The sequence below is a fragment of the Morone saxatilis genome, unplaced genomic scaffold, assembly GCF_004916995.1.
Source record: "Morone saxatilis isolate NCDOM2014 unplaced genomic scaffold, NCSU_SB_2.0 Contig16, whole genome shotgun sequence".
In the NCBI taxonomy this organism is placed as follows: domain Eukaryota; kingdom Metazoa; phylum Chordata; class Actinopteri; family Moronidae; genus Morone; species Morone saxatilis.
In genome coordinates, this window is record NW_023339718.1 from 13,430,208 (window position 1) to 13,438,794 (window position 8,587).

The 8,587-nt window shown below is 38.6% G+C and overlaps 1 protein-coding gene across 1 annotated transcript in view; it reads right to left on the bottom strand.

The window, feature by feature from the left end:
• Positions 1-878: 878 nt before the first annotated feature.
• Positions 879-8,587, bottom strand: part of mapkapk5 (MAPK activated protein kinase 5) — a 14,899-nt gene continuing 7,190 nt past the window's right edge. Inside the window, exons 4-14 of the mRNA XM_035657886.1 lie at positions 8,448-8,545; positions 8,243-8,351; positions 7,791-7,880; positions 7,284-7,379; positions 7,082-7,162; positions 6,742-6,929; positions 6,387-6,507; positions 6,097-6,227; positions 5,660-5,775; positions 5,472-5,576; positions 879-4,536 (exon numbers count right to left, since the gene is read on the bottom strand). Of these exons, the coding sequence (XP_035513779.1) occupies positions 4,442-4,536; positions 5,472-5,576; positions 5,660-5,775; positions 6,097-6,227; positions 6,387-6,507; positions 6,742-6,929; positions 7,082-7,162; positions 7,284-7,379; positions 7,791-7,880; positions 8,243-8,351; positions 8,448-8,545 (1,230 nt within the window). The 3' untranslated portion in view covers positions 879-4,441. The remainder of the gene's footprint in view (positions 4,537-5,471; positions 5,577-5,659; positions 5,776-6,096; positions 6,228-6,386; positions 6,508-6,741; positions 6,930-7,081; positions 7,163-7,283; positions 7,380-7,790; positions 7,881-8,242; positions 8,352-8,447; positions 8,546-8,587) is intronic.

Genomic DNA, 8,587 nt, shown 5'->3' on the forward strand with positions numbered 1-8,587 from the left:
TGACATTCCAAAGAAGACAGAAAGGGCAAAAAGTTGATGCGTGGACAGAAATACAGCGAGTCTTTGATGAGGGATTCAGGTACATGCTACATAACTGCCTGAGCAGAGAAAAAAGACTAACAAAGCAGAGTAAACGGCTCCAAACTTTGAAATTATTTCCTTTCCTCTAAAACTCCTCCCTGACTTTTCAACATAAACAGCAATGGCTACTTCAGGTGAAATAAATTCTTCTCCCTCTTTACATCTGTTCGATGCCAGAGCCAAAGAAGCAACCTTTACCAAAACATATAAAACTCACCTCTCTGTACTTTGAGTGCGGATACAGCAGGGGGAAACGGAAGCAACTGGTATTTATCACGAGTAGAAGTGCTGACCAAAGCCATTTCTGGCTTTCAGGTCATTTTTAACGAGTTAGTATTAAAAAAAAAAATAAAAGGACACTGTTATTTCTCCTCAGTCAGCATCCATGTTGAGAGAGCTTGTATAAAACAAGAAATCTTGTCACTCTTCACCGAGCAGATGCAAGGGAGGAAGTGGAAGCTACTTTAATATTTGTGAAATATGTCTTAAGCTGGGTTAGCCTGAATGCCAATGTGGGGGGCATCGTGCAGCAGTAGTACTCAGTAATAATGGTAGCATCTTCAAAACCAACTGACCTCTGTGGGGTTTTTTTCTTTAGTTACACTGAGCAGCAAACAGCAGCTAAATGGTGTCTGATAATGACTATGTGTCCCTTTGGGGGTTTTCATTGTTAAAGAGTATCAAGATACATGCCTTGAGTTTACAGTACAAAATGCTAATACATACACTACCCTTCAACCACAATGCTCACTCAGGGAGCAGAGGATATAAATGCTGTTATTTGTGGGTGGGGAAGATTTAAAGGAAGCAGCACTGATTTATTGATAGGCCTCCAGAAATACAAAGACGGTTCAGCATACTGAACCACACACACACACACACACATAAATTAATAACACACTGTCACACATCCACACAGACATGGTCAAAACAAAACAATGCCATTAGGCTCCACTTTTAGTTAGAAGCTCTGCTGATTCTGCAATACTGTACGTTTGGTGTGTTGTGCTACAAAATCTATGATCCGACAAAACAAAAAAATACAAACTTGATCGCAGGACATTAAAACAAAAGGTCAACATTTGGCGGAGTAGACAATATTGATACCACTCACCCCTACTGTATGTTAAATATAAAAGTAGTAATACATCTAAAAGCTCACTAATCGGCCAGTTTTTATCTCTTTTGTTTAATATGTACAAAAGCTGAAGTTTAAAAACCACAATTAGCCGATTTTAGGAGGACTGTGTGGACTATTTTGTGGCTGGGACCCGTTGCCAGGCAACCAGCAAACAATCCAGGAAGTTACAAGGTTAGAAAATAGTCGCCCCGCTCATACACGCTGTAAAACTGAGCAGTGTATTCACTTTTTAAACATTTCTGAGCAGTAATTAAAAAAATTACAATATAATATGTTAACGAGCTATAGAAGCGCTTGTAGACGGATTTTGTTCCCGCTTGACAGACCCAGGCTAGCTGTTTCCCCCCGTTTCCAGTCTTTATGCTAAGCTAAGCTAAGCGGCTGCTGACTGTGGCTAACCGCTAGCTAGCTTCATATTTAATAGACAGACAGGAGTGGTGTTAAGCTTATTATCTAAAGCCAAAATGGTGAACTATTTCTTTAATGTGCCAGTGGTGAAATAAAGGGTCATCTTAAGACACAAGACAATAAATGAATCACTTCCTTTGGAGAACAGATTTTCGCCCCAAATATGATGCTAAATGAATCTCAACAAAATCTTACCAACCCAATACACCGAATTGGGGAATGAAAACTCACACCAAAACAAGCATATCACAGTCCAAAGGACAATCACAACTTACAATGATTCTGAGTCCCCCCAGTTATACAGTCTATGGTTTACCCTTCATCCTGTAATTCATTTTCATTGATAAAAGCAGTAAAGGATGAAGATGCCGCCCCATCAACAAGGCACATTTGTGTGTAAAACTTAGCCATATATTAATAAGGCCTTTTTAAAACACAAGCCATGGTTATCATCAAGCTTTTAAGGGAGACTGTGACAGACAAAATGATCTCTCAGAATCATGTTAGTAATGATTGCCTTTGCTCAACTTAAATAAGAAATACAGACATACATATACAGACAGCCTTGCACGTTTTCTTCATATGAGTTACAAAATGGTGAAAAAGATCAGCTTACATATTGCCACTGTCCTGTGTCTCCAAAATGTCAGAATGTAAGATAATCAGCTCTATTTTTAGCTGTAACTTTGCAAAAAGATAATGTACTTGGTTTTTAAAATGGTTTATTCAGCTTAAAAAGTAGAATTTCTCAATCCCATAAAGTAACATTTGATCCTTCAGTTTATCTCAAAATGTTCAAATCACCAAAAATTGGAGATACAAGTTTTTCACTGGACAGAAACAATATATTGCACCAATGTTTACTAATTATTCAGAATAGACATACAGTATCTTTTCATAAAAAAGGTCAATAACGTGGTTAATGCAGTAATCTTAACATAAAAATATGTTGTATATAAAGCTAAAACCTCGCCAAAGTGGAATTTCATAAACTTCTGAGGATTATTTAAAATAAACAACAACAACAAAAAAAACATTATTAAAGAAATAATCAGGCACTGAACAAGAGAACTTGGATTCTCGGCCATCTAAGCCCTGTTCTGTTGACTGAACATCACCTGTCATTCAAACACCTGAACACAAATCCCTTCTTTCAACCCCTCTCTGAAGAAATAATATCAGATATGATGGAGCACTCGAGTAAAACAGTGCAATGGAAATTTCACTCTGGCTAATCAATGATATGATATTAATTACAACTTAAGGATGAGGGTGAGTGAAGGGAGGGAGCATTTGCTGGCATTCAGACCACTGAAATGAAGTTGGGAAGGTCAGACAGTAATACTGACAGATTGATACACACTATCTCACTACCATGTACATGCATGCACTATGAATACATGATTAAGTTATTGCCCTATTGCACATTCAGTAGCAGAGCATGTTTTTATGTGACTGGAATCCTTAACACATCTGTTTATGGATGCTGAAAACCTTTCTACTGATCTTTTCTGGCATAAATACATTGATTACATTGCACCAAAAATGCCAGGTGTATTTTTTTGTGTTTCTGTAGGCTCAAGTAGAAAGCGTTCTTGCTTTAAAAGGACTTAAATATGAACTGACCCTGGTCTGAATTCCAGTAGATATCGTTTTTACGTTGCAGCAGCTCAGATTGCGTCAGTTACACGGATCAACAACTTTACCCGAACTTTCAGAATCAGATCAGAAATGGCCGTATAAAAGACATACAGAGGTATAAAAAGCCTTTTGAAAATATTTGAAATAATTCACTTCATTTTACTTGCCAGGCACAAATTTCAGAAGTTGACGAACAGTTTCATCACTTCGTGCGTGTGACTTAAACTCTAGATAAGCGTAAAAGTTCATGCTGGACCTCTGAAACAGTTTGACAAAGTCTTAACTCAACCAGAGCTCTCAACTGCATCTCACGATCTGAAAAAACTCATCTTCTACAGAAGGCTGAGAGACAGTTAAAAGCTCCAAAAAAAAGCTAGTAAGTAGACCTTAGGTTAAGATTCTTTTGTGAAATCACATTGATCTTAATGAGTCAGAAAGAAACCCAGTCGTACTGACTGCCATTTCAGTCTGCTTCGATCTATTTAGTGTCATCTCTTCTCGGCTTCAAAAACAAGGTTGTGACAAAATGAATTTGGGGCTGCATTTTTCTATTTCATGACACTTTCTTTTCTCCATTTCCACTCTGCCTTGACCTCTATACAACAAAAAGATCAAGGGAAAGTTGCACAAAAACAAAGATTCAGATAACTTAAACGCAGTCTGAGATTCAAAGTGTGTGTGGAAGAACAAAGTCACATCGTAGACAGTTTTCTCTTGACTTCAGAGCCCACTGCCAGGCTACAAGTAAGGTATAAAATAATGGAACTCTTTGTTTAAATAAATAAAATTCTTAGGATAGTTAAAAGAAAACAAAATAGAATAAAATGAAATAACTGGGATAAAACACGTCTTGGACAAGCAGCTAATAAAAATTCCCTCCCAGAAAATAATTTCTTTAACTGATTTTTCTCTTTTCTCTTTTTTTTCCAAAAATGAAAATATAGTTTTTTTTTTCAATGTTCTTTGCAAGTGTCCATTTAAAAAAAAAATTATAGTACCAATGAGTCCTCTTTGAAATATATCTACAGCTGTACAATAGGTCTTGCAAGTGAATTCATGAAAAAAACATAAAATTAGCGCATCATTTTACATAAAAAAGCCTCTTTACAGATATGGGTTAAAAAGGGTCATAATAAACAATATAAAAAGAAGATAGAAAGACAGCGTTTGCTAATGAGATTCTTCAAGATTCGTCTTCTCTTCGATGGCCTGTTTCACTATTTCAGCCAACTTCAAGCGGTCAACTTTATCGGAGAAGGCTCTTCCTGCAATTACAAAAATCTGGTGGTTAAGAACCTGATAACTACATGAACAACAACAACTGAGACATAAATGAGTACATGATTAAAGATCTGGAAAAGAGATCAAGACTTTATTCCTTTACAAATCCACACCAACCTATTGCATGTTTTTATTCATATAATGCCGTTATCCATTAAGATTTAACCTTAGAAAATACAATATATTAAATATTGTACTGAACAATAGAGCAATAATTAGGGCTGTACAGTTATTTTGGGTTATATTAATCTGCTGATTATTTTCCCATTTCATCATTTGGATAGAATGTCAAAAACTAATCAAAAAGGCTTTCACAGTTTACAAAGGTGACATCTTCTAATTGTTTGATCAGTCCAAATCAAGATATTCTTTACAGTTTCACAAATAGTAAAGTGAATATCTGAATCTCCTGTATTTGCCTTGTGAATCACAAGGCAAACAAAGATATTCTCACATCTGTAACTAAAGGAACGTTTGGCATTTTTTTGTGAAAAATTTCTTTAAAACATATCAATTGTCATATTAATGGCATTCATTTTATGTCAGTTGAATTAACAATTAATGAATGAATCCATCAGTACTCAGTCATTTAAAATAACTTAGAACTTAAACCGCTTAAAGTATCACTCACTGTTTGAGCTGCAATGTAATGTTTGGTCTTTCCTATTGATTTGTTGATATGGACAGCTGAGCTGTGTTTTTGTAACTGCAACTGATTTGTTTTTTTGGCAGGCATTACAGCTCAATCAATATACGGGAAAAGAAAAAAATATTCAACAGTTATGTTTATGACAGATAAATTAACAATGAATGACACGAGGAAGACAACTAACAGCCTTTAGATGTCAAAAGGTAAAATAGTTGCTTTGCTGTTAATTGTGTAATAGAAAGGATATAGACCAGATGAAAGGGTACTGACCGTCCCAGCTGAGCCCCTGCAGGCCGTCTCTCAGCAGTTTACAGTCTCTGTTGAACCTCCAGGCGTCGTACATCACCTCATTCAGCTTCTCATCCTCGTTCTCTCCTGCACAAACAAAAATATTTATAATGCTGGTTGTTTATCTTTTTTAATCCAGTTAGTTAAAATCTCTGTGTGGGTTTACTGACCAGCTTGTGGTAGTATACACTGTGCAATGACATCTCGTAATTTTTCCAGCGCTACGTTGGAGTCTTCTCCTCCATTCTCTGGGTCGTGAATGAAGAAACCATCACTGGGCTTGGGGCTGCAACATGGACACCAAAACACAATTCAGACCAAAACAAAAATATAAGGATCCCTGAAATACATAATAACAAAGACTATAGAGTACATGTACGGTCAGAGTACCACAATAGTAACTGAAGAGAATGAGAGTTTAGTTTAGATTAAACACGGAGTAACACACTGTAATAGGAATGCAGAAACATCAGAATAACATTCTCACCGTACCCTCACTGAGCAACTGTACCATAACAGTGCAATAATCAGTTTAAGTGCGTATCTATACTTCAAATAGAAAACATATGAAAAGTTGACACAAAAACCTCAACAAAAGCAATCATACCCCAGTAGTTTCCGCTTCCTGAGGATTGGGTTGTTGACAGAGTTTAGGGGCTTCAGACTGACGTTCAGATCCTGAATTCTCATGTTGGCCAGCTGCTCTGCATGGGCCTGCTGGATACCTGCAACTACCGCCTGGACAGGTAAGAGGACAGACCATAAGAAAAGGAGGAGGAGGACGCCAACATACTGAATATTATAATAAGTAAGCTGACTGATGGTCAATTCATTCAGAAACAGCAGAATGAAAGTACAACATTTGTGCAATGCAAGATATTGCATATTCTCACTCACCTTGTCCATCATCATCTGGGCGGAGGGCAGCACGTTGTCGAGGGCCTCGGTGCAGTTGAGCCAAGGGTGAGCCAAAACTCCCTCAATAGTCAGCCTCTCCTCCGGCTTCACCTTGAGCAGCCTGCAAGGAGCAGACGAGGAAAGAAGGGAGTACAAATTATTAGACAGAAAAAAGCTTAATGAGGAAGTGTGAAATTATGTCACAGATCTTTTTACATGTCAACATTAAACTGTTACACAAGCTAATTGGCCGAATATGCCGTTCAGCTGTTAGAAATGAGAGGCATGCTGCAAAGAGGGCAGTATAGCAAGATGAGGTAACCAGACCAAAGCACGCAAGAAGAAGAAGACTCACTTGCGTACGATGTCCTTTGCCATTTCAGAGATCTGACTCCACTCATCTTCGGGGAAGTCAAAGCTGCCTGTCATAATCTTTTTCCTCATGTCCTTGGGGATGGTTCGACTGTGGTGCTTGGAGTAGAACGGAGGGTAGCCACACAGCATCACGTAGATGATCACACCGAGAGACCACAAGTCACAGCTCTGAAGAATGATATGTAAAAATATTTCGCATTAGACAGAAGATATTCAGCAGTGGTATTTATAGGAAACCTAGCAAACTACATTGAATTAAATTTGAGGAACAATACTTGTTACTAAGCCTAAATACTTAGTTCAACAGGTTTGGGTCTCACCTTGTTATAGGTATAAGGAGTGGGTGAGGTAGGTATAATTCCAGACTTTTCCTTCTGGTGTCTTCTTTGAGCCTCAAGTACCTGAACAGAAATAACAGCATGATGGAAACATAAGCTTTTATTATTGCTGCATTAAAAAAAAAATCTGTGTGCGTGTACATTTAAAAAGTATTTCTGGCTGAATTCTACGTTCGCTTTTTACCTGAGGTGCTACGTAGTAGGGAGTGAACTGAGGGGTCATCAAGTCTCCTTGATCAATTTTGGCAAAGCCAAAGTCACACAACTTCACAGGTGCGTCCTGCGGGAAAGACACGATCAGAGGGAGCAGCATGAACGCTGAGCGAGCACAGAAACATATTTTAGGATCATTTGTTGGGGTCTCTCAGTGGTTTTGACTTTTACTTGACAAAATGTTTTAAAGGGAATTCATTTAGTTTTTAGGGGAATCATCTAAGGTGCTGCCAGAGTAAAGGTTGGGTTTGGAAATGTAGCACAGCAAATGCAGATTAGATATTGCTCCACATTACTCCGATTTCTGCCAAACACAGCCAGTACATTTCCCTCCTAACAGTGTCTCAAAAAGTAAAGCAGTGGCTGCAGCCTTCCGGCAAAGATTCTTTTCCCTGGTAGTATATACTGGATGTTGTGTGATTAATTAGTGCAAAAGCATCAGCAGTTGCATCAGCAGTAGTACACTTTTAAAACCTACCAGAGAGTTATCCTTGAAGAGCAGGTTCTCTGGCTTCAGGTCACGATGTGCAATATTTAGGGAGTGACAATGTTCCAAGGCTTGACTGATCTACACAGAGGGAAGAGACATCAGACTGAGACACCACTTTATGTGTGTGTGTGTGTCAAAGCAGCCTTTAAACACACTTGATTTGAGCTGCTGTGTGTTGCTTCTTTTGACCATGTGTCTCACTGTTCAATGCCTCATGTGCTGCTTTATCCAAGCAGGGGGCTGCTAATGACATGGGGAGGCTGCGAGATATGCTGTTACACACAGAGGAAAAGTGTTTCACACAAAGAAACACGCAGACAGACACTAGTGGACAAAGACTGACTGACCACAGTTAAATATCTAAAGAATTACATTCAGAGAGCTAAAAACAGCCTTGTGTGCTGGGGTATGTGTTTGTGACTGTGTGCATCTTCACAAACCTGTTCAGTGACCTGGCTGGCCATCTTTTCAGTAAAGTGCCTGTGCTGACTGATTCTGTGGAACAGCTCGCCACCCTCCATCATCTCCATAACAATCAGGAGCCTTGCTCTGTGAAAAAAACAAGAGGTTCTGACGGTCAGAGGAAACAGCAAAAGAGAGGAGATGGATTGAGGCAGTTTAAAAAACACACACAGAGCTCTTTACCTTGGGCTGGACTCGTGTGGGAACTGCACACTGTTGGCGTAAACCTCCAGGATTTGCACTATGTTCGGGTGGTTGGCACACATCATATGGAGACGCACCTGCATGGAAGGGAATCAAACTCTGAGCTTACAGTCATTTAC